Source organism: Taudactylus pleione, unplaced genomic scaffold, assembly GCF_031769625.1.
Source record: "Taudactylus pleione unplaced genomic scaffold, aTauple2 ptg000642l, whole genome shotgun sequence".
Lineage (NCBI taxonomy): Eukaryota > Metazoa > Chordata > Amphibia > Anura > Myobatrachidae > Taudactylus > Taudactylus pleione.
Window position 1 is genome coordinate 2,776,913 of NW_028285044.1, and position 27,310 is coordinate 2,804,222.

Sequence of the window (27,310 nt, forward strand, 5' to 3'; positions counted from 1 at the left end):
AAAGTGTTTCGACATGTCCACACTCTCGCCAACATAGGTTGGATGTAGTAGGTTGTATAACATGCAAAAGCGCTGGGGTAAGATATAATCTGTGTAGGAGTTTGTAATACTGTTCACTATGAGATATACATCTAGATAGTCGGAAACAACTTGAGTAAATCGTATTCCATGGGATATCTGAGGCTGAGCAAGAGAGATCCCTTTCCCATTTAACCAGTGAAGGGAATCGTATCAGGGTTTGGAGGTTGAATTAGTGATGAATACCACCATGTGATATTACCTCTACTACCTAGTTTAAATAATTTGTCTTATATACTTGGGGAGTGGTCGAATATCTTGGGTATTTTGTATGTTACAGCTTATCCAAGGTCTTAACTGAAGATATTTATAAAAATCCTTGTGGGATAACTGGAATTGTGACTGAATGTGAGAATATGAAGCCAGGGAGCCTCCTGTCCAAATATCCTTTATTTGAGAAATGCCATGCACAGCCCAGGATCGGAAGGATAAATTAGGAATTAGAAGGAGCACAGATGTTTAAGTAGTACCTCAGACAGTTTGATTATACCATGCAAATCTTTAAAACCTGGACAGCTAGGTACACACTTTCAGAAGTCCCAATGAAAGTGCTGATTCATGCGTACACACTTTTACAAATCTAACTTGTGATCCAGGAAACTCATCTGTCCAAAATATCTGCTGAAAAGAAAGGCTGCGCTGCTGCTGGAGGAGTATGAGCAGAAGCATTGGACAGAACGATCGGAAGTGCGTTACTCACTTCATTTTTCGTCCGATCTTTTACCACAGAACCGGATGAAAATTAAACTGCACATAAAACCTGATGTTTCCATGCAACCAGTTTTCTTCCAATAAAAGGAGATCGAAGGTGCGTACACACGACGAAGATATCCCATGAACAGGTCAGAATTTGAAAGAACGACCCGATGATTGTATAGGTGTGTACCCAGCTTTATTGTACCTTGCGGACAGCGCTTGAGAACCACTGCTATACCATCACAGACAGGGTCCTCTACCATATGTCTCATGTCTGTCCTCCTCATTTATTTCTCATGCAGAATTGTTTGCTGTACAAATTTTATCCATGCATTTGCGATTCTGCTTATCTGCATCCATGTAGGCTCACTTGTCTCATGAACGTCTTTACCTGCATGATTTATTACATACTCTTAACTCATAGTAGTTATTCTTAGTATAACTGTATTGTGTACTCATTTTTTAATTATGTAAATAAGTACAGTCATCCCCTATGTACGGCACTGCAGACGCCTTGTGGCACCTTATAAATAAAAGAAAAGGGTAACGCTGATTCCATAAAAAAAATGACAAGAATAAAAAGTTAATATGTACTAACTGAACCCCAGTGAGCATAGGTCAAATGCAGTATTTAAGACAGTAATGGTATTGCTACTGGAAACCACTCATGCAGGGATTACCTCTGCAGTAACCCAGTCATGGTATTGCTACTGGAAACCACTCATGCAGGGATCACCTCTCTGCAGTAACCTACTCATTGTATTGCTACTGGAAACCACTCATGCAGGGATTACCTCTGCAGTAACCTAGTCATTGTATTGCTACTGGAAACCACTCATGCAGGGATTACCTCTGCAGTAACCCAGTCATGGTATTGCTACTGGAAACCACTCATGCAGGGATCACCTCTCTGCAGTAACCTACTCATTGTATTGCTACTGGAAACCACTCATGCAGGGATTACCTCTGCAGTAACCTAGTCATTGTATTGCCACTGGAAACCACTCATGCAGGGATTACCTCTGCAGTAACCTAGTCATTGTATTGCTACTGGAAACCACTCATGCAGGGATCATCTCTGCAGTAACCCAGTCATGGTATTGCTGCTGGAAACCACTCATGCAGGGATTACCTCTGCAGTAACCTAGTCATTGTATTGCTACTGGAAACCACTCATGCAGGGATTATCTCTGCAGTAACCTAGTCATGGTATTGCTATTGGAAACCACTCATGCAGGGATTATCTCTGCAGTAACCTAGTCATTGCATTGCTACTGGAAACCACTCATGCAGGGATTACCTCTGCAGTGAGCCAGTAACGGTATTCTATTGGAAAACACTCATGCAAAGGTAACCTCTGCAGTAACCCTTGTTGCAAAATGCAACAAACCAATAATAAGAGCACCTCTAGGTTTTTCAGGGTACTCACCTGTGTTCCACAGATAAATCTTACAGAGCTCAACCCAGCCCCAAATTCTTCCAGGGTCTCGTGACCAGCTCGAATGACATCAGGGTGACTAGACAGGCCAAGGTAGTTATTGGCACAAAAATTTAACATTCCTTCAAAAAGAAAAAAAAGAAAAGAAAAAGAAATTGGGATCAAAGAAACGGTTTTCAAGTGGACATACAATACATTTATAAGCGCTGTATCAGCATCACACAGTATATGTGGCCATAGCAATAACATGTGTGATGCTCTGCTAAGGCAATGAGTGGCTCTCTTTTGACTGCAGAAAATGTACACGTCAATTCTTAGACAACCAAAATGTCGACTGTCGAAATGTCGACAGTTAACATGTAGACAGAGTCAAAATGTTGACTATGAATACATGTTGCGTCATCCATCACCGCTGCAGAGATGTTCAATGACACCATCCAAGGGGGGGGTGACACCAAAAAAGCAGAGCAGCTCTATTTTGGTGCCAACCGGAGCAGTCCGCACCCCCCTAGTGACACCACTGATTATATGCACATTGAGAATGGTAACCCAGATATTACTTAGCAAATAGGATGAGTGTTAGCAGCTTGTTGAGATGATATCGGGCCGGAATCAGGGGTGCATATGCATGTGCAGTTTCGTTCTCAGTGAATTTGAGAAAATATGGTAATGACTCAGCCGCCGTCATGTAAACAGAGACTTCCATCGCCGGCGTCTCACATCCGCCACTCACATACATAAGTTGGACCATCAGACCACTGAGCAGCCCTATGCTGTCTCAGACAGAGCGGCTCTCCTAAGACGCCGGGGCCTCTCCAGCTACGAACTGATTTGCAGAGGCCAACTAGGGCACACCCAGCATATGGTCCCAACACATCTGAGGTTTTGTAGACTGCCCCTGTTACCTCCCTCAAGTGCTGACTATTGGTCGAATACATCCTCTCTGCGTCCGCCATCGCTGATCATTCACTGCACGTGCGCAATGCGGCCTTGGTGCATGCGTAGTGGCAAAGAAAACAAAACGCTCCACTGTGTCTGACTTTTACATTGGGCCTGATACAGAGGTGCGCACATAGGCCCTCATTCAGAGTCGGTCTTAAGATGCAAGCGGTCGCTCTGAATGAGGGCGGCCGCTTGCATCTTGAAGTGTGGCCTCCTGGTCGCTAGCTAAGCTGTGGGTTACCACCCACAGCTTAGCGACCGACCAGGGTGATGGTCGCGATGGTCGAGACCATAGCGACCATCGGGGCTTGAGACGAGACCCTAAGGTTGTGTCTCGGCAAGCGCAATCCCCAAGGAGCTTCCTGCTCTGATCGAGCAGGAAGCTCCCCACTGACATAATTGCTGACCGCCCCCAAACAGCAAGCTTTCCGTCTGGAACGCCTCCGTTTGGCCGGCCGCCACCCCTGCCCGCCTCTCAAATGGGGTGAGCTGTCATTCAACATCGACAGCTTACCCCCTTTGGTGCGCGACCCGTAGCAACAGAGTGCCCGTCGCTAGCCGGGTCTCGCGCATGCGCACGTCGGAGCCGTCCCGGACGTGCGCATGCCTAGTGGGTCAACATCGACCCAGTTGCGAGCGCTCAGCGCTTGCAACCCGGTCTGAATGAGACCCATAGTCCCTGCAGTGGTTGACTAGCAAGAGGATCTCACACAATGGTATATGGCTGACTTTGTATACTGGCTGAAGGAAGACATCCATAGGAAAAGTGGGTACAGATATAAGATAGGGGTAGTCTCAAAGTGTTTAATACATCTGCTTAACGTGATTTGTGATGGAATAAACCTACAACTTCGTCAGAAGCTTGGCAAGGACGGGAGATGATGGCCTTATGGCCCCTACAGACTACACAATATCTTTAACGATTTTGCCAATTCTGACACATCAGAACGACAAATCGTTAAATATGTGTAGGGTGTATGTACTACATCGTGTAGTACGCGCTCCCGTGGGGTCTTCATCCTCCTCGCCTGATCTTACGTGCAGCATGTAAGATCAGGTGATGCGGCTGAAGATCCCATGCAGCGATATGTGCGGGGGGAAGGGCGGCATATCAGACGGTCGGGGACCAGATCGCCCAGTGTGTACGGACCGCCCAATATGTCGGCCCATCAGCGACATTGCTGGGTACACACATAGTTTAGTGTGTACCCAGCTTTAGAGTCACGGTGTCCTAGTCAGCCAGTTGCATGCTAACAGTTGGCAGGGTCATAAATGCTCAAATCCAGGGCCGTAACTAGGGTGGTGCGACCAGTGCCATCGCACAGGGCATCGCAGGGCAGGGGGCGCTGTTTGGGCCTGTCAGTTTTCTGTTCATTCTCACTTGTAGCTTCCTCTTCTTTCATCCCCAGCATCTCCTGGCCGCCCCATCTCTTCCCTGGCCCTTCCCCATGAGGCCTAGGCCTTTTTTCGGGTCTTATTTCCCTATTTGAAAAATGAGGGGGCCGCCAGTGATCTTTCTGGCACAGGGCACCAAAAAGTCTAGTTATGGCTCTGCACAAATCTTATATAAATATAACATTTTAAATACCAAAATCAGAGCTTTTAAAATATTTTTGAATATTGTAATTAGAAAATGTTTTGCAAAGAAACAGAAGTTAGACTAACATTGAAATACAAACCAACCAAGACCCTGGAAGAGGTCATATTTTCTAAAATATAATATTTACTAGTCATGCTTGGCATATAAAGATCAAGGAGCTAATGGTCTGTTTGAATGTAATATTTTATACGTAGGGCATCAGAGAAATATGCCCTCGTGAAGCATATCAGACTAGGAAGCGGATTTTAAAGAAGGTTGTAATGAAATATGGAGCAAACACTAATTTTGCATAAGATTACTGTATGTCATTTTAATTTTTATATCCATTAAGCACTGTATTTTCTAATATTGGACGGGATGTACTAAAGCTGAATATGCGGTAAAACCCCAAAAACGGGGGTTTTACCGCATTTTCCATATGTACTAAGCACATGAATGCTTCGTCCTGGTGGGTAACCACCTTCAGGTGACGTTACCAAATAGAAGCCTATGAGAGGGACCCGATCGGATCCCTCCCATCACCCCCCGCGGCTTAAGTCCTTCTGCACGTGTGCAGAAGGACGCCAGAGGGACTTCTGGGTGATAAACCCGAAAGTCCCTCTGTCTGGGTTACTGCAACCGCTGTCCCTGCGAGTTTCCTTTAGTACATAGCGGGGATATGTTCATTAAAAATTAAATATATGGCAATTCCACGATTATTAATACGATTCAACATTGGTCTCAAACCGATCAAGTTCATAAATTTTTCAACATCAGATTCAAGCCCATTAAGTTCTTCAAATCATCAACATCAGTCTCAAACCGATCCAGCATCATCGGTCCCAAACCGATTCTGCTCATTCATTCAGTATTATCTCCAGCTCTCATTCCAACCTGCTGTTTAATAAAAACATTCTATTTCTGTCCTCGCCTTCGGGCCATCATCCACTGCCATCTCTCTATCTCCCCTTCAGCCTCCTACGCCTGTTCTTACCCAAACCAACCCTGAGGCATCACAAGGCATCTCCACTATGCTCAACTACACAGCCTCATACATACAAGCATGCACATCTGACTCAGAAGCTACCAATTACCCATGGGCATATCTGCAAAAACACAAACATTTGGCATATCACATGAGCAAGGAAATACATGGCACGTGAAACACATGACATTTCACATATCCGGCTTCCCCTTTAGGATTACACTCCTGAGTCACAAGTAACAAACCTAGTGACACAAGACAAACTTGTAACAACTGTTGGCAAACACTAAAATACCCTCTCTGACCAGCCTTTTCCCCCTTCTGGGTAAAAAGAGGCTGACCGCTCTCGTGGAACCCTCACAAAAAACACATGGTGACCAGTGGCGGTTCTAGGCACGGGCTAGCAGGACCGTCGCCCGGAGCGCAGTCCTGCTTGAACGCACCAACACAGGAAAACCCCGCCCCCCCCAGGTTGCCACTGGCGTTCTTGGATAAACGCTCAGGGGTCAGGGAAGGGGCGCAGCAGAGCAGCACGGACGGACGACGGTGGAAAGCCTAGCACCGGCCCTGATGGTGACCAAGAACACTTTGTGCCCTTAGGGTCTCCAAATACTTGGATATTGTCAAAGAAGCTGCCCGAAGGCTGTTGCTCTGGCTGGGTGCACTGCACTAAATCTCAGTTTCACATGTGACAACACAGGCCAATGCCACACATTGGGTGCTAATCTGTGACCCTGTCTGATACTGATGACCTTCCCCTGCTCCAGCTATGGTGGGTAAGGCATCCATGACCAGAAAAGCTCCAAAATACTTGGGTGCTTTGTACAAAGGAGAAGAGTGAACACAATATTTGTTACAGTTAGGAGCACTATTTCGCCAATTTCCTCCTGCACAAAACTTTAATACATGGTAAATATTGCGATAATCTGAACAGTTGCAAAACGCAATTTTCTCTCACACATCCAGCACAGATGTTACAGCAGCGAATCCATAGCTCCAACTCAGAATTTCTACAGTTACTGTCATATCCGGAAGGCTGGCATATTTTTGGTGAGATCTCACGGCCTTCCGATTGGGTAGGTAAAAAGCTCCCTCATTCTGAGATGTGGGCGCAGGGCTGCTGCAAAATGTACACACCTAAATAAAATTATTAGTGCAGACTAAGGGCTCTATTTATTAACATTATTTTGACTAAAATAAAGTGAAAAAGGGTGTTTCCACACCCTTTTCACATTATTTTAGTATCTGCTATAGTTATTACAGGGCATATGGAGTAGAATTCGTAAAATTCTACTCCAACCCCTAAGTATCACTTATTTTTAGTAATCAGATCGCATTTCCCATAACTGTAATGGGAAATGTGATCCGACCAGAGTCACTAAAAATAAAATGTGAAAAAATATTGGGGAAAGCCCTGTGATAATAACGTGTAAAACAAAAAAAAATTGACTTACCTGACTACAGGGACCTGTGATCGGGCCTCCGAGATGACTCCCCTCCGGTCAGCTGGTCTCCCATAGTGCACTGCTGCCCGGTCATCAGGTGATCGGGCCCCAGTGCAGTATGGGAGATCACCTGACCGGAGGAATGGAGAACATCACCGGAGTCCCGAAGCATACAGGCAAGTGTAACTAAGGGAGAGGGGGGTCGCGGGGGGTCCGCGATCGCAGGGCTTAGCGCCGGGGGGTAGCAGCAGCGACCGGTCGGTGCATGCGCGGGCACTTAATCACTGTATTTTTGGCGAAAATACCGTGACTAGTGTGCGGAGGGGATTCGCAGGGACAGAGCTTTATCACAAGCTCTGTCCCTGCAAGGGATTTGTAGTAAATCCCTGTGATATTGCCTGAATTTGCAATGCAAATTCAGTCGGTAATATCACACTACAATCTGCGTTCAGTATGCGGATTGTAGTAAATAGAGCCCTAAGTATCAAGATGGATGCAAAGAGATTAAATAGCAGATAAAACACTAAGGGGCTCTTTTATCAACGAGTCTTATCATACACGACATGTGTTAAAACATGTGATAAAACTTGTCATCTGTTTGAACAATGACAGTTGGGAGCTGATTGCACATGATAAATTGTGCTCCAGCTAATGAGTCTCATCACTTGTTGCATATGATAAAACTCGTGGATAAATGGGCCCCTAAGTTATAAAAACAACGCACATACCGAGAAAAATCTGCACATAGCAAGTGAATTCAATAACATGGACTATGGGCCTGATTCTGAGTTGTATGCCAAGCCCATCACGACTGCAACTTTTTACGCAGCATCGGGCACCACAGAGTTAAAGTTTTTCATCCTCCCAGGATGCACTGGGGTCCCTCTCCTATACCCCGCTCCCGAGCCTCAGGCACTCAGCTACGTCACAAGCCATAGGCCGGAGGAGGAGAAAAAGAGAGAAGAAAATCTGGAACACACAAGAAATCACATTCACACCAGAAGGAGACAGAAAAACCCATCTGAAGTACAGGTGATACAAGGTGGGAGTCCTGTGGAACCCTATGGACTTCGTAGAAATAGAGATAACAAGGGTAAGTTCTTACCATATCTCTTATTTTCTACTGCAGGGTCCATAGGGTATCCACAGGATACCTTTGGGATGTCCCAAAGCAGTATCCTTTAAGGGTGGGGACGCTCCTGTGTTGAAAGGAGAATCAGTCACCCGAAGGAAGCATCCTGAGAGGCTTAGGTATCAAATGCATAATACCGTACGAAAGTATGGACAGATGACCATGTGGCTGACTTGCAAAGCTGAACCGCTGAGGTGCCACGTCGAGCCGCCCACGAAGGACCCACAGACCTAGTGGAATGAGCCCTAGCAGAAGTTGGAACAGGAAGGCCTTCATGAACATAAGCTTCAGAAGTAGCCAGGCGAATCCATCCTGCCAACGTTTGCTTAGTGGCAGGCCAACCCTTCTTCCGGAAGCCATAAAAAGGACAAACAACGAGTCCGACTTCCTAAAAAAAAGCGGTGCGGCTAACAAATTTTTAAAGCCCGCACCACATCCAAAGTGGCCTCCCCAACCGAAAGGTCTGGTGAATTAAAGGCCGGCACAATAATTTCCTTGTTGATGTGGAAACTAGATACCACCTTCAGAAGAAACCCAGGACGAGTGCGAAGCACAGCCATGTTTCTATGAAAAATGAGAAATGGAGGTCGACATGAGAGAGCCCCCAATTCTGAGACCCTTCTGGCTGAAGCAATGGCCAGAAGGAATACAGTCTAAATGTAAGCCATTTCAAATCCAATGAGCCCAGTGGTTCAAATGGCGGTCCTTGAAGAGCCCTTAGGACTACAGCCAGATCCCAAGGCGCCACAGGTGGAACAAAGGGAAACTGAATACGTAGGACACTTGCATAAAGGTGCGGACATCAGGAAGCATAGCAATCCTACGATGGAACCATACTGACAGGGCAGACACCTGCACCTTAAGAGAAGCAAGGCGAATATCGTGATCCAAGCCTGCCTGAAGGAAAGCTAACACCCTGGATAACCGGAACACCAGAGGGGCATAGCCTCTAGGGCGACACCACTGAAAGAAAGTACGCCATACCCGATGGTATATACTGGCAGATGAAGACTTCCAAGCTCATAGCATGGTGTTAACTACAGAGATGGGCAAAAACCTCTAGACCTTAAGAGGGCAGTCTCAATAGCCACGCCGTCAAAGACAGCCGACTCAGGTCCGGATGATAACAAAGGACCCGGAGATAACAGGTCCGGATGTTGAGGCAACAGCATTGGAGTGTCTACTGAGAAACTCCGAAGATTTGAGTACCAGTGCCACGCTGGCGCTATTAGCAGGAGCGTGCCACCTTCTTGCTTGAATTTGTGAATCACTCGAGGAAAAAGGGAGAACGGAGGGAAGAGGTATACATACTGGTAGGTCCACCTGACCGACAGGGCGTCCACTAGAAAAGCCTTTGCGTCTCTTGTTCTTGACCCAAACACCGGCAGTTTGTTGTTGTGTCGGGAGACCATGAGATCTATTTCTGGAAGGCCCCACCTGTTCACAGGCAGCTGAAATACCTCCTGGGTGAAGAGACCACTCTCCTGGATGCAAGGCTTGACAGCTGAGAAAGTCTGCTTCCCAGTTGAGGACTCCTGGTATGAACACTGCTGATATGGCAGGGAGATTGCCTTCTGCCCAAGCTAGAATGAGGGACACCTCTGTCAGAGCCGCCTTACTGCGAGTCCCTCCTTGGTGGTTTAAGTAAGCCACTGTGGTGGCATTGTCTGACTGTACCAGAACGGGTCTTCCATGCAGGACCCGTCTTGCTTGCTGAATACTGCCCAAAGTTCCAATAGGTTTATCGAAAGAGCAGATTCCGCTGGTGTCCACCTTCCCTAGAAGTGTGGACCCGTCACTGCTCCCCAGCCTTGGAGACTGGCGTCCGTTGTCAGCAGGACCCAGTCCGCAATCCAAAAGGGGCGCCCCCTGTTCAGATGAGCAGTCTGCAGCCACCAGGCCAGAGACAGACGTACCTCCGGGGAAAGCACCATTGTCTGTCTTTATTCGATGGGGCAACCCATTCTATCTGGAGAGGATCAACTTCTGCAGAGGTCTTGAGTGGAACTGGGCGAACTCCACCATGTCGAACATCGACACCATGGAGCTCAGTAACCTCATTGCCGAGTGAATAGACACCCAGCGACTCTGCAGGCAAATGCAAACCTTTGTCTGTAATGCAGAGATCTTTTCCTCTGTCACAAAGATCCTCTGATGTTGGGAGTCCAACAGAGCTCCTAGATGGATCATCCTCCGTGATGGCACCAGGGAGGACCTTTCAATTTATCAGCCAACCGTGATTCTGTAACATAGACTGTCAGTTGCATATGGTGCTGAAGTTTCTCTGGAGACTCCGCCAACAACAGGAGGTCATCCAGATAGGGAAACAAGCGAACCCCCTGCATCTGCAGGTGAGCTGCCATAACTTTGGTAAACACTCGAGGCGCTGTGGCCAGACCAAAGGGCAGTGCTTGAAATTGGAAGTGGTTGTCGACCACTGCAAACCTGAGGAAATGCTGGTGCGCTGCGACATTAGGGATATGCAGGTAAGCATCCTGAATATCCAGCGACACCATGAAATCCCCAGGCTCCATCACTAAAATGATGGTACGCAACATCCTGAACCGAGGAACCCTCAAAAATTTGTTGAGGGATTTGAGATTGAGTATTGGCCGGTAGGACCCATTGGGTTTCTGTACCAGAAAAAGATTGGAGTAATACCCCAATCCCGTCTGAGACAAAGGAACCGGCACTATGACCCCAGCCTGGAGCATAGAGTGCAATACCTTTTTGAACTCCAGGGCCTTGTCCTGATTGGACAGAAGACCATGGTGAAAAACCGGCTGGGAGGCCTCCGCCGGAAGGAGAGGGCGTACCCCTGAGAAACTACTTCTCTTACCCAAGTTTCTGAGGTGGTCAGACACCAACACTGGGTGAATTGAAGAAGTCGGCCTCCCACTTTGGCGTCCCCCAAAGAGAGGCCCGTCCCGTCAGGCTGAAGGATTGTCGTCAGGCTTGAGAGCAGGACGTCGGGTACTCCAAGCCTGCTTCTTTGGCTTTGTAGGTTTCTTGGCACCTGCCCGCCTCGGAAAGGACTGTACCCTGGACTTACCATGGGTTCTATAGGGCCGAAAGGACGAAGAACCTGACCCTGATGGGACCGTAGGCGGCAGACACGCAGACTTGGCTGCCGCCACAGTAGCCACAATTTTGTCAAGATCAGGGCCAAATAGGACTTGTCCATTAAAGGGCAATCCTTCCAAACCTTTCTTGGAATCTGCATCCACTTTCCAAGAACGCAACTACAAAGTGCGGCGAGCTGCCACTACTGCCAAGGAGATCCTGGAAGCAAGGAGACCTATATCCAAAGCTGCCTCATTAATGTAGGTGGCTGAATCCCTGAGATTACCCACCAACTCCACCTGGTCAGGAGACGAGTCCGTGTCCAGACAGAGACACCTCCAAGCTATATAGACCTTACACTTAGACTCCGTCTCCTTAGTACGGAAAGGCTCCTGATCAGAATGGTCAAAAATTTCACAGTCATCAGACGATGCGTCATCCTGATCATACTGATTAGCCTGAGACTCGCTTATGCGGCCGCAATGACGACTCCCCCTGTAACAGGTCCGACAGGTGTTGCACCGTAGTGGACAGGGAACTAACCCACGCAGGCTCTTGTGTGACCTGAAGGGGCGAAAGGGGGAGAGTCTGGGGCACCACTAACTGTTTGGGGAACCCATGTATAGGAGACGACATCATTGACTGCTGTGAAAACCCCATCTGGGGAAACGCAGGGGGCGTCGCTAACTAGCCCACCAGGGTTGTCAGTGTCTTAGCAAAACAAGCCCAGGGAGGTTCCTGCACAGGCGCAGAGACAGCAATAGGGTGTGCGAGCAGAAAACACGCCTTACATAACCCCTCAGAGTGCCCATCACCCTCCACCAATTGTACATGACATATGGTACATTTTGGATGCCTGGGAAAATCACGTTCACTGTCAGACATGATGAATGGCACAGAGCTGTATGTGACACACCTCACAGACAATAAATGTATAGTGAGGTAATAAACACCCTGCAACACCGCACCACAAGGGCTTTAGCAGAGAAGAAGAGGGATAGGTAAAATGGCTGACAGAAATAAAAGTACAGGCAGCAGAGCTAGCATGAAGTCACATACTATGCAGAATAAACCCTGCACTATCAGCGCTGAGCTCAACTACACAGACACAGTCTGGTAGGAAACAGCGCTACATACTATGACCTTGCACTGCGGAGGAGAGGTATGCAGGGGGGACCCGGACCACGATGTCAGCGTTCAGCGGCATCTGCCACACTTTGCAAAGAAATATGGCCGACAAGGAGCAGAGAGGAGGCGGGTCCGGGGAAGGAGCAGCTGCACACATTGGGCCTGATTCAGACCCACTCGCGAGCGGCTGTCCTTAACCGCAGGCTTCAGCTCGCAGTGGCGAAGGTCGCGACCATCAACCTGCACGCTCGTATATGCTGTGGGTGGTGACCCACAGCTATACGAGCGTCCAGGAGGACGCTCCATAATTATGGAGGTGGGCCCTGATTCAGAGCGAGCGCTCTGGTCAGAGAGTCCGGCTCTGAATCAAGGCCATGGCTCAGACCGCTGTGCAGAGGCAGTGTGCAGCAGGGGATGCGCCGGCTGCTGTGCAGGGAAGGCGTGCTCCTCTGGCCTGCAATTAACCCCCAGGACGCCGGACGTGATCCTGGACACCGCCGCAGCCCGCTGTCCCAAGGGCTAAGTGGATGCGCAGGATAGTACCTGGCTCCACACTGCGGCCAGTCCCCAGGGAGCCCCCTGCCTGGGGACTTAGGACTGTGTATCCCAGCGGGGACCCACTGCGGGACCCCGCCGCTTACCTTGTCCCCCGTAAATCAGGCCACAGTCCAGGTAACCGGGGTCACCGCTAGCTGTGACCCCAGTTACCTACCAGGATCCCCAGATCGGTACCGGCGTTCTGGTACCAGCGGGGTGGAGGAGTGACAACATGGACGTCAATACTGACAGTCCATGGTGTACACTTAGATGTGCAGCCACAGCTGCCCCACAACTTCAGGGGCCAAAACAGCCCCCCTCTGTTAGAGGTGCTCCGACTCTGAGCACCGACGAAACTGAGTGCCTGAGGCTCGGGGCGGGGTATAGGAGAGGGACCCAAGTGCATCCTAGGAGGATGAAAAACTAACTCTGTGGTGCCCGACCACCTATACCCCAAGGTATCCTGTGGATACCCTATGGACCCTGCAGTAGAAATATGCAAATGTCACAGTGTAAAAAGTTGCAGTATCTGCGTAAAATGTTGCAACATTGGTTGCAGATCAGTCGATCATCAGCTTTCTGAGTGACCCTATGGCTACTCAGAATGGAAGAGGGAACTAAGGTGCCGGCACTAGCGAAACTGCATACAGGGACGCAATCACTGGTACGGCACGCCTATAAAATGGTTGCGACGCCCACGTTTTCCTAACCAACTCTTTGCATCTAAATACTCTCTGCGAGCGACATCACAGATCCCGTTCTGCACACGCCCCACCATCTGATATGTACATACACCCGATAGTTTCGTACATATCTGAATCGGGCCCTTGGTGTCAGGGAAAATTTAATCTTCCTTAATAACTCAATTAAAGAGGCAATCCTAAATCACTGATCACGTGATCATACTCTGCCAAGCTTGGCAAATTATTCTGTATCTTTTATATAAAACTTGTATGAAGCACAAATCCATTGTTTAGAGAGCATGGTCACGTTTGGACACTAGTGCATAACAAGCTTATCGGCTTTCTATAACAACTATTAGATTTAATTTGTGGTCTGGTCATGTGATCAGTCCTGGTTATGTAGAAAATCATATACTTACATAGTGGTGTATTGTTAAGGTGCATACACACTAAACGATGTGCTCACAATGCGATATCATGAGCTATTTCCCTTGAACTCTCCACGGGAGCTACCCGGAACTCCAAGACATGATATGGTGCTAACAAGTGTCCAATCTTACTTGAGATCCATCGTGCACAATATCTATCTATAGCACAAAATCATGTATGAGATTAGCAAATCTTACCTGCAGCAGGCAAGATCTGAAGATGTGATGTACGACTAGCAGGTACGCGCATCGTGAGTGGACACTCACGATTTGGACATATTTTACACGATTTGTCGTTCCGATGCGTCAAAATCGGGCAATCGTGTAAAACATAGTCTGGTGTGTACGCACCTTTAGGCTCCAGGATTCGAACTATGGGCCCGATTCAGAGATTGACACAATGCCGATATTTATACAGATCAAGCGATTGTCAGCCATTGCGCATGCTGAATTCCACACTGCGCACGCACAGCGATTGTATTACAATCACGCTTGCACAGATGATTCACCTGCAAAGCGAGTGAGAGGTAGTCAGCATATTTTAGCAACTGCGATCAGGAATCTCAAAATCAGGCCCTATGTTCATACATATCAAAGTAAAAGAACAATACTGGTAAGGACATATAGATACAGTGGCAAGAAAAAGTATGTGACCCCTTTGGAATTACTTGGATTTCTGCATAAATTGGTCATAAAAGGTGATCTAATCTTCTTCTAAAACACAAGAATAGACAAACTCACTCTGCTTAAACTAACAAATAACAGTACTTTCAATTGTCAATACTTTGAATACTTTTTTAGTATTTAAAGTCTAGGTTGGAAGATGTATGTGAACTCCAGGCTAATGACTTCTAAAAAATATAACTGCCATCAAGAGTATTGTTGGCCGACCAGCCAACAAGCTGGCTGGTTGAGAGCAATGTAATTTGCTTCCTTATTTTTGTTCCAAACGTTAAAAAAAAACACGGAAGAAAAACGATTGTTCAGTGAAGTTGGTAAAATCAACTGGATTTAGACAACTAGTTGGATTGTTGGAAAGATAATCAATAACTGTGTGGCCAACTTTAAGCTGTACATACATCAGACCAACTTTTATCCATCCACCCAGTCTGTCCAACTAAAATGGTGCTCCGTACACCTAACCAACTTTCATCAGACCTTACAACCAGCCAACTTTTTCAGCAGACCAGCCAACTTCTCTCCAACTTGTGATGTTTATTAGTGATATGAATGGTATGTGTAGTTATTTATCACCATTAGACTGAGGGCATTGTTAAAGACCTAAATAAATAAAAAACAATGTGTAGAGGTTCCCCTCCCCCCCTACAGGGCCACATTAACCTGGGGCTGAAAATGTTTAAGGGCCTATACTGAGAAGGTGAGGAGCTGTGTGGGTGTTGACCAGAGCCAAGTGTTGGGTTTACACTCCATACACTATCACCCCCCACTGTCTCCCTAAATATATAAAAATTTATAATTTTGTGAGAAACCTAGAAAAACTATTTTAATATTTATATTTAATGGTTGACTGTAACCAGCTAGGCTGCTAGTCATCATCATGCTGATGATGGGCCCATTTTTATGTGGAGGCCTGGAGCTGTGGCTCCATCTGCCCCATTGTTAATCTGGCCCTGACCATTTCGTACAGAACTGTCAGTTATCAACTGTATCTGCTGATATGACATCTCACAATGTAAGGTATAATTACTTTAACATAAATGTTATAAACGAAAATAATGAATAGATATATATGGTGAATTGAAAGTATGATGTGATGTATAATCCTAATAGGCTGATCGTGTGACTTGCTATAGAACTGTCAGTTATCAACTGTATCAGTTAAAATGTCTACTGACCTTGTAATATAATCTTATTGTAGCTTAAATGATATATAGATTATAAATAGATAGCAATGGCAAAATGCATGCAGGAGGTGATTTTTCACTTCAGTTTACTGACCATGTGACTTGTTAGTTACATCATAAACAGCCTTTGTGAGGTCACTCAGCTTTGGTAGGAAGGTCACCATTTTGTAGCGAACTGTCAGTTATCAACTGTATCTGGCGATATGACATCTCCCAACGTAAGGTATACTTACTTTAACCTAAATGTTATATATTAAAATAATGATAGGTAGATAGATATGCAGGTAGGATGTGATTTATAACCTTAATAGGCTGATCATGTGACTTGCTATAGTACTGTCAGTTATCAACTGTATCTGTTAATATGTCTACAGATCTTGTAGTATAAACTTATTTTAACCTAAATAATATTGGTTGAGTCTTCCATATCCAAAATGCTTGGGACCAGGGGTATTTTAGATATCGGAATATTCCGTTGTTTGGAATATTTGCATACCATAATGAAATATCTTGGGAATGTGACCCAAATCTAAACAGAATGCATTTATGTTTTATATACACCTTACATATACACAGCCTGCAGGTAATTTTATATAATATTGTCAGTCATTTTGTGGTTCAAACAAAAAGTTTGTGTACATACATGAAATTCATGCATGTTTCATATACACCTTATACACAGAGCCTGAATGTAATTTTATACAATATTTTTAATAATTTTGTGCCTTAAACAAAGTTTGTGTACACTGAACCATCAAAAAGCAAAGGTTTTACTGTCAGTCATGCTAAAATTCAGTATTTGGGAATATTTGGATATGGGAGACTCAACCTGTAGATAGATTATAAATAGATAGTAACTCCAAAATGCATGCAGCAGGTGATTTTTCACCAAATTATACTGACCATGTGACTTGTTACATCATAAACATAGCGTTCCCGCTTGGCTGTTTTAGTGGGGCGCTGCACCCTGCCCTATTTCTAAAGGGCAGAAAGCACCCTGTCCTCCTTAGTAGCGCCCCACCCGTGGGTCACAGTGTCCCGCAGGTGGGGAAACTGTATTCACACAGACAGCAGCGCTTGGGGGCAGCCCGGCTTGTCGTCAGTGCCAGGCACACCCCCAAGAGTAATGAAAAGGTTAAATCTGCAACATAGAAATAATACCCATGTTGCTATGCTGCAGATTTGTCCTTATACGAGTCATGTCACGCCAGTTATAATTGCAGTCTGGACGTGGTCCAACATGACTGCATAGTTCACACGGCTGATTGTTGTTCTTGGTTGCCAGGCAACCTCCCGGGAGCAGGAGGTGCCAGGGAGCGTGCGTCGCCAGCTGGTGACATCATCGTCCATCGCCCTGACCCAGACCGAAATCAACACAGCATGGTGATGGGTATGTATCTATATAAGCGCATTTGTAATGTAAAGATTGATTCTGACGAAAGTGTAACAACTGAAACGTTAATCAAACGCTTGGAGTAGTGTCTCCTTATTTATAAATTACTTTCTACAAAAGACCTGTGAGTGCCACCCACGATCAATCACTGTATATTCAGGTTGTGGCTGTTGTTGCTGCCAGGAGGGAAGGCACCCAGGCTATCATCACGTTTGGAGGAGCAGAGTGCCGGTTTGTTTGCATGTATGTGGTATTATAAAGGCATTGACCCGCCATTGATTGAACACCAAGAGGTGTTGGCAAGGTCCTATCTTGAATCGATCAGTTTCTTACTGTAAACAATATCTTTTAATTGCAAATCATTTTAAAATAAATTTATGATAAGACAATTGGCCTTTCATTAATGTTTGGCCTATATGGCCGTTTTTTGGGTGTACATTTGGTGAAGGGTTTCATCCAGATTCGCTTGGATTGTCATTTGGATTACCTAAGAAGTTATCATCAAGTCCTTTTGGTTGAAAGAATACATCTAAGAGTTAACGGCTCCAACCAGTCTATTGGGTCAAGATTCACCTTGACTGCAAGTCCACTAAAGACTTTCTGAATTATTATTTACGAACTGTCAAAAGGACTCCTACAAGTTATTCATTGCGCACCCTGATATTTTTTATTATAGGTTAATCTGGGGTTCGTTCTAACAGAGGACTCACGGTGTGGTGCAGCATACTGTTAGCGCAAAGAAGGGCATATTTTTGTATATATACACGTAGGGTTCCCCTTATTTAACAGGGTATGTAGTTATGAGACCGGCAGACGCATGGCCGCCGGTCTCAATACAGACAGTGTAATCCCGGCAAGGGATTTAACATAGGCGTCAAAATACCGACGTCTATGTTAATCCCGATGCCGGAACTCCAACAGGATGCCGGACCGATAGCCCAACGCCGCGAGTAAGTATCCACGTAGCCGGGGATGGGGGGGGGTTAGATTTAGGGACCCCCCGGGGGGACTTAGGGTTAGGCACCCCCCCCCCCGGGGAGGGTGAGGGTTAGGTTTATGGTGCGGGGTGGGGGGCAAGGGGTTAGGTTTAAGCACTAACGAGGGGAGGTTTGGGTTAGGCACTAAGGGGGGAGGTTAGGGTTAGGCACCCCTAAAGGTGGGTTAGGGTTAGGGAGGGGGAGAAAGAGAGGGTTAGGAATAGTAAACTTACCTCCGGTGTTGGGATCTCTTCCATCGGGCTATCAGCGTGGGGATTTGAACCCAGTAAACATACTGATTACATTTAACAGTAACCAAGACCAGGCTAAACCAACCAGGAGGATAATGCCACAGCAGGGGGTACACTCAGTGTGGGGTTCCCCTGCCATTACATTACCCACCCCCAAGCTAGTCAGCCTAGTGCTGAAATTCCTTCAAAAATTGGGTATACCAAAATAATTTAAATTGGGTTCCCACCTTCCGAGCAATATGGCTATGCCCCTGGTGGTGGTGGGTGCGAGGTTCATTGTATAATATTGTTCTTTATAGGCGGCCTACAGGTCCCAGCAAGCCTGCCTCAGCATGCCAGCACTTAAAAATCCACAAGTGCCTACATGCCCGGACATTAAGGGCCGGGCAGCACCTGTAGTCCGCCTGTAAAGAAAATATAAAAAAAAAAAAAAAATTACAAGAGACTTGATTATTTAATAAAAGTTTATTATACAGTGACTTCACCTGGGGGGCGGCGGTCTTTAGGCTCTTTTACATGGCCGCCGTCTCCCCAGGGCCTCTGGCGTCTTCTATCATCAGGAGCTCTTGCATGCTCCTTCCCCGCCGACGGACAGCCAGCCGCTGCCTCACGCTGGCTTCTGGCTTCTACTTTTTTAAATAAGTAATGGCTGACAGGCACTGGATCCTCCAGGATCCAGGTCTGCAACCACAATCTAAGCAAAGTCTGCCGCTAATGATCACTGCTGCCGATGTCCCATTACCGCAGCGCCGCCGCCCGCTACCGCCAATGATCGCAACGAAGCTGCCAATGCCCTGCTACCGGCCGACTTTGCCCAATTCCGATGCCACCGCCAGTGTTAACGGGCAGCATCAGTTTTGCCGGCCACTGCCGCCCTCGCCGCCCCAATGCCCACTACCGTCATCACCTCCGCTAGTGCTGGATCTGATGCTGCCCAGTGCCCAATCACATCTGCTTCAGTGACAGGGGCATGTTTTGATGTGGGCTGAAAGTACATCCCTGTCACTGAAGCATTTATAGCAGGAGATGCGGCAGGGGCCGCATCTTCTGCTATTTTTCAGTGGGCCCTTACTGCCTGCGGCTTGGCCCTGCCCCCGCTTCCTATGTTTACTATACTCAGAAGGCGGTAACGCTCTCGGCGCTTCCTAAACACATTTTACCCTGTAAAATAATTAGAATATTAAGCAGATACTTATGACACACATTCTGTGTCAAAAGCATCTTCTTTGTGTTATTTGAATCATTAATGACAAGGTAGGCTCTCCCTGGATACAATATGTCGATCTGACTATGGACCTCATTCAGAGCCGCTCGCAAAATGCGAGAGCTCGCTCTGAATGAGGACAGCAGCTTCTCTGTAAAGTGCCGGCCTCCTGGCCGCTCGCTAAGCTGTGGGTGACCACCCACAGCTTTAGCGAGCGGCCGGGTTGATGGTCGCGATGGTCAAGACCATCACGGCTTGCGACAAGACCCGTGTGGTAGGGTCTCGTCTGCCGCAAGCCCCAGTGAGCTTTTGGCTCTAATAGAGCAGGAAGCTCACCACTGACATCACGAGTGATGTCAGTGGAGCCGCCCCCAAACGGCAGGCTTTCCTTCGGGAACGCCTCCGTTTGGCCAGCCACCCCGCCTACAAAACGGTGCGAGCTGTCGATCACCATCGCAGCCGCCCCTTTTGTAGTGAGCCCTGGAGCGAGAGAATTTCTCTCTTGCTCCGGGGCTTGCGCATGTGCAGTCGCTGCGTGTGCGCAGACCCTCAACATCGACCCGCTTGCGAGCGCTCAGTGCTTGCGAGCAGGTCTGAATGAGGCCCTATATCCACACAGTTGACACAACAATGCCGATGCCTTGGTCCATACACGAGTCTAATCCTGCTTAGAGCATTTTAACCGCCCGGGTCTTATAACAACTGTAAACATGCTGGTAAGCATACCATTAAATGCAAGGGTTCACACTTTTTCCACAATAAAGACTTCAGAGTGTAGAATAGTTTAGATGTGTACATTTTGAACCAGCACTGCTCCCCATCTCTTTTTTATTTTGTATATATACTCTCAAGTGCAGCGGCTGACACCCTCCTATAGAACAGCGGCTTTATTAAGCTCCTTTGGTAGCGCCATTAGAGATTTCCCACCTCTGTTTGTATAAGAACAAGGCAGGGTTTAGGCTGCATCTGGGGAACCTTGTCTTATAACAAATTACATCTTGTAACCTACTGTACATCGGTTGAATCCCTGGGGGTCTACAATAGTCTCCTCTATCTGTCAGGCTATTGCTATCTGACAGTGTTGCCGAATACTGTGTATATTGCCATGTCACATCTGTTACATACAGCAAATCCCATCATTTCACATGTATGGAAGTTGCATTGTTACAATGTATATACGGTTGTGTAATAAAGTGCATGTAATAGAATGGATTCAAAATAATCCACCTGAATGCGGGTGATTCACTAATGTCATTTTTCATGAAACTTGGTTGCACCTAAAAAATATCTACTGTAATTACGCATTTCCTGCAGTGACATAATACACCGCCTGACTCATAGGTACACGCTGTGGCGATGTCGGACGTACAGTAAGTGGCTCGTGTTCCAAGTCTGTGCTGGTGTCCGAGTCGCATTGCCCATGTGTGGATGCAGTTGCAGCAGTGGTTGCGTCTTTAAACAAATGCCACAGCCGATTGCCTTCCTGAGAAGCCTACCGGCTGTGCATATTATGACGCATCATCAGTTGCACCAGCCCTATGGAGGCACAGATTCTACACCTGAACATGAAGCCTGTACCAATGCAACTGACCGCAACACCGCCACGTCTGGCTAGCCACCCCGTTACCTCCCAGAAACCCTCACCAAAACTGCATCTCTGTACGTGCAATGTGATCTGCGTCTTTGAGCGGTAACCATCGTGACACATGCACAGTGCAATGCGGACGCATGCGCAGACTGAAAATATCATCCGTTTCCATCCAACATCGCCACTGCGTCCACCTCTGTATCAGGCCCATAGGTTCCATACAGTTTCCTGGAATAGGGGTCTGTCACTGACCGCTCTGCTACAGAATTAGTATGAGGACATTACAGGGCTCTGTTGTGTTTTATATTGATTTTGTATCGTATTTAGTCTGTAATTATCCTTAATAAATTGTTTTTATAATTAGAAAAAAAATCAAAAACACTCATACTAGAGGATTCACCAATGATACCTCAAGGGTGGCGCTCTTTGGGTGGAGCAGTACACTCCCCTGACAACGCAGCGTTCAATTTATTACGGTACTTTCAGTGAAAATGATTTTTTGATAACTGGTAAGAATGCCTCTCTCTATGGGAGCACTTATCTGTGGGCTATCAGACAGAGATATACTTTACATTACTAGCACTTACCTACAAAACATGGATGTCTTTTCCCTTTTTGTTCTGACAGGAGGTCTCAGTCTCACTGGGGTGATTCAATTGTTGCGTGGGTGGTGATAATTAATGAGCGCCCAGTTTTACAATTCAATTGTTCTGGGCACTCATTAATTATAGCCCTTCCTCACGCCTTATTAGACCGGGTTTAGCCGTGTAAAACAGCTAAACCCATCTAAAGTTTTGGTTAGTGCACCCTAACCACAGGTTTCTCGCACATTTTGCTTGCACCCTCCTGAGGGTGCGAGCAGAAATTCCTGCGACGGCGGCTATCGCGCTCAGACAGAGCAACAATTGAATTGCTTCGGTGGGCGCCTTAAAAAAATTGCAGGGGGCTGAACAATTGAATCGCCCTTATCCTCTACAGGTGTCTCTTCCTTTATAACATATCAATATTCTTTATAGTTAGCAAACATTTGTTTTAGAATAGGCTGTTTTGAACAATATTTATTTATGTACTTAAACTTTCTACAAATTGGAATTATAGTAACTGCTCAATTACTGGAGTGCTCGTGTTTGAAGTGGTAAAGCAGACACTGTTAAAATGCTTTAAATAGCATTATTAACATATTGGCATTCAGGGACATGCAGTCAGGGTAAGCAGAGGAGGCAGAGCCTCCACTCTCATACTCCTCAGATTTGATATAAAAATTGTTACAATAATACACAGAAGATATTTATAACTTATAAACATCTTTGTTTATTGTAATCATTTTTATAGTTAACACTTACCAGCTTTGTGGAGCTCCCTGGGACTGCAGGGAGACAAGAGATGAGGCAGCAACAGCTCAGCCTCGCTTCTGTATAGTCAGACACTGCTTGCAGAAATGGGGGCGGGGCCCCACCACGGGCAGCAAGCTGCACAGAAAGAGCTAATAGAGGTTTGCCTCTGAATATGGGGGCATGCCTTGAGCACTGATGACAACTTGGATGCGTCATGTAACCAGGAAGTGCATTGCAGTGTTTAGAGATGGAGCTCAGTCAGTAGGAGCAAGAGAAGACACAATGATGCAGGTATGAGAATCAATGGACACCGAAGCTTAGTGTAGTGAGGGGAGTTACAGTGAGTAGGGGGTGAGACAGGTTCCCAGGACTCAGACCCATCTCCATGTGTGCCTCCCCAGCCATTGACCTCACTGCACGTCACTGTTGGCATTCCAGGTTCGTGCTCACATTGTCCCCATGATGTCGACATTTTAACTGTCAAACTGCCCATATATGTGAGCACTGGGATCCTGTTAAATACAACAAATGGAGCGGTCACAGTATTTTAGAATGGAATGGATTTGCAAGCTTTTTAAAGCCACTCTATGAAGTCCCAAGTCTGGTTTGTCTTACAGACTATGAGACAAGATAGGGTGTATTGCAAGTGGAAGGACCAATCAGATGCTGCAATCTTGAAGTCTGAAGATTTTGGCTGCCCACATACCCTATTGCAAGGCCATTATTAATTAGCAACCAGAAAAGGTTCTCCATCTAAAGCTGGGCATACACGTCCAGATAAAATGCCTGTCAGACCGAAAGACATTTTATCTGGCAACCTACCAGCCGCAGATGTCCACGGCATGCACTGGGGAGGGGAGACATTTTCCTGTTCCTTCCATGGGAAGGAACGCAGGAAATGTCTGTCGGCCGCGGCTGGGCATATACTGTCCGATGAGGCCAACAGTTTACCTCAAATATTTCATCGGATGGGCATGCTGGACAATCCAGCATGCCCAACCGAGCAATTTAACCCTCGGTCGCCGGCACACACGCTACAATTATTGGGGTGATCCGCGGATATCGGGCGGATCGCACCGATAATTGTAGCGTGTATGGCCAGCTTTAGTTGGCAGATTTAAATTAAACAGGAAACTGTTTTAGTGGCAGCAGCAGGTGCCCAGTGACCATCCTCAGATTAGTCGAAGCTTAGTTGATTTATAAATCATACTAACTGGTATTATCTATTGTCATATGCGTAATGTTGACATTGCATTTTACATTTATTGAGTCCTGTACAGGTCGAGTCTCCCATATCCAAATATTCCGAAATACGGAACATTCCAAAATACGGAATAATTTTGGCATGAGTTATATCCGACGGCAAATTGTAGAAGTCTTTCAAGTTTGTGAAAGACTTCTCCTGTGGAAGCCGACACTACCCATGCACACAGTGTCAGCTTCCGGAGTCAGCTGGAGGCTGCGAGAGGCTTCCATAGGCGTAAAGCAGTTTATGTCATCTGAATATGGTGTAAACTAGCGGGGCCAAACTCATACAAGCTTTGCCTTTTGGAGTTTGGTACATAGGGGTCAGATAGAGACTGCAGCTTCTACATAATTTTATGGGCGTAGGGAGGGCGGTTCCACTGGAGCGCAAGCTCCAGGCGCCTTACTTACCAGAGGGCGCCCTGAATTCGGACTCCGGAGCAGCTGTCAAGTAGCTGACAGCCTGCCGGGTCAGCAGCAGCGTCCTGTCCTGCCTTCCTGCTCTAGTGAGACTCCATGGTCAGAGAAGAGCTTGTGCTGAGCCCTGATTGGTGGAGCTCAACACATGTTCATCTGACCCCTGCAGGGGGCGGGGCTACAGCAGCATATCGACAAGGAAGAAGCTGCGGGGTTCACATTAAGGTAAGAGAGGTTATACCCGTTATGTCTATCACCCTCCCTCCATGTATGTATGTATGTATGTATGACCGTGTGTGTGTGTGTCTGCCTTCATGTGTATGTATGTGACCCTGTCTGTATGTATATATGTGTGTATGTATGAATGTATGTATGTGACCCTGCCTGCCTGTATGTATGTGTGACCCTGCCTCTATGTGTGTTTGTATGAATGTATGCATGTGTGTGACCTTGCCTGCCTGTATGTATGTGACCCTGTCTATGTATATATGTGTGTATGTATGAATGTATGACCCTGCCTGCCTGTATGTATGTATATGTAACCCTGCCTGTATGCGTGTATGCATGAATGTATGCATGCATGTATGTGTGACCTTGCCTGCTCGTGCTCCCAGTACCCTAGCCACATGCTACACCTCTGATTTTATTTAAAAAAAACAGCTTGATACATAGGCCCCTTAGACTCTTACTATTCGGTAATGTACTGTAAACACATATCCTACCTAATGTGTTCGGCTAGTCACCACAGTGACAGGCCCTAAAGATGCATCATTCAGACTCTGGAAAGGACATTGTTACCTGTCAGATGGAACGTCACACTCTCTTTTACAATCCCACAGGGAAGGTTCTCTTAATCAAGAAGGTGTAACCACTTTGTTTTAGGTTTAGATGATCCATTGTTCCCAGAGGGGACCTATTATTATTTGTAGCACCAGACCAGCAAGGAGAAAGAGGGAAAACAACATCTTAGTAATGGTGCATACACACGGGACGATTGTCAACAATAACGATATAGTTGAACGATCTCCCGAGTGTGCTGGATGATCGCTATTGATCTTCCAGCACACCTCGAACCCACCAACGATGGCCAACGACTCGCGATCAACGATGGCAGGTCCCTATAGTAACCTGGTTGATATCGACCAAGTTGGCCTGCATGCACGGGCGATGGGCTTTATCGTCCATACGTGCCAGCGCATCGCATGTTGTTGGGCACCAAAAAATGCATGATATGAATGATAACGATATGATCAATATCGTTGAGATCGTCCATTTTAATTGTACAGTGTGTACGCACCATTACGGTGCTCTGAAAGTTTTGGAACCACTCTTGTTAGCATTGTTATTATATGTGTAGCTATAGTTCTTGGGTCTGTTATGTAAAGATCTCAAAACAGATTTTAATAGAATACATTTTTGGGATTAGCTCCCGTGCATGAGTGAACAGATAGGTAAATGCAACTCACCAAAAATTAAGGAGACCTGGGGGTAAATTTACTAAAGTGAGAGTTTTTAGAAGTGAGTTTTAGAAGAGATGTTGCCCATAGCAACAAATCAGATTCTACTTAACATTTAACTAGCACCTTCTAGAAGATAATAGCTAGAATCTGATTGGTTACTATGGGCAACATCTCTTCTAAAACTCACATCTAAAAACTCTAACTTTAGTAAAATTTACCCCCTGGTATATGTTGTAAAGACATAAATCACTGGTGATGTATCACAATTGTTTTTGCTGGAGTTACCAATATAATTTATTAGATTTTTTTATATTTATGATGCTAGTCTGCCAGGTGTGTTCATTCAGTCATCACAGAATCACGTTATTGAATTTAAGTGCTACTATTATTGCTTAATATTAAGAAAATATTTGTGTCATCATTATTACTTGGCAGCTGTATTATTTTCTCTATGTAACGTGACAATTGTGTGCATTATAACTTCACGTGAACAAGTTACTAAAAAAACTAGCCAACAATGGTTATTACTATTATACACAGTGTATGGAGTGGTCACATGGATGAAGAAACTCAATGTATTTATGTTCCTCAGTATATTGCTGGGTTTTATGATAAAGTTTCATAAAATCTAGCAAATATAAAACCATTCTGATATGCAATAAACGAAGCTATAACTGCTTTTATATCCTCAATGTAAGATGCCAATACCTGTATTTTTTCCTTCCACTGTGATGTGGGGTCCTTGTTTAGAGGTGATGATCCTTTCCCCCTTCCAGGTCCCTGCCTCCTTGATACTTCCCAGCTCTCCCTCCAAAATACCTCTGAAGTGGGCAACGGTGGATTGTGCCCGGCCAGGCCTCAGGGGCCCACGTAAACTAATTCTACTCCACATAGCACCGGCTGCCACCAACGCTATTGCGACTGCTGTAATGTATTAGTAGCTCCACTGCGGCGAGACCGAGAACAGCACCATGTGTACAGGAGGTGTGCACCGCAGCAGCCAATCAGGGCCCGGAACATGTGACCACCCTGTCAGTGCTGGTTATACCTTCCTGCAGCCAGTTCTTTCCTATTTCACAGCTCCGGCGTCACTGTACTTAACCCCTTCGTGGCGCACAATGTCAGCAGCTCCAGTCTAGGACAATGCACATACACATACAGTTGACGCCCAATTTGTTTTATTTTTTTGATACTGCAATTAATACCCAATTACTCAGCAATCCATGCTCTTTAGAATTCACAATTTTTTTTTCTAGACCCCAAATACTCCCCCCTCCCTCCCCTTGCTGTAGACACCTCACTTTATTAGAAGTTCTATTATGTTACACAGCACTAGTGATGCATTATATTGTGATAAAGTCGTTCACAAAAGAAAATGTACTCATCAAATCAGTTTAGCATATTATGCCCACATGGAGGGTGACGATCACAGGGCATTCATT

At 46.2% G+C, this 27,310-nt stretch overlaps 1 protein-coding gene across 2 annotated transcripts in view; it reads right to left on the reverse strand.

Annotated features, from left to right (window-relative positions):
• LOC148479004 (2-amino-3-ketobutyrate coenzyme A ligase, mitochondrial-like) overlaps positions 1 to 26,915 on the reverse strand; it is a 64,381-nt gene extending 37,466 nt beyond the window's left edge. The window contains exons 1-2 of one of the 2 annotated variants that reach the window (XM_088455111.1): positions 26,577 to 26,915; positions 2,204 to 2,334 (exon numbers count right to left, since the gene is read on the reverse strand). In XM_088455111.1, coding sequence (XP_088311237.1) covers positions 2,204 to 2,334; positions 26,577 to 26,760 — 315 coding nt within the window. In that variant the 5' untranslated portion in view covers positions 26,761 to 26,915. Of the gene's footprint in view, positions 1 to 2,203; positions 2,335 to 25,206; positions 25,296 to 26,576 lie in introns of those variants that run through there. The other variant, XM_088455112.1, reaches the window with a different exon arrangement.
• Between the last annotated feature and the right edge of the window lie 395 nt (positions 26,916 to 27,310).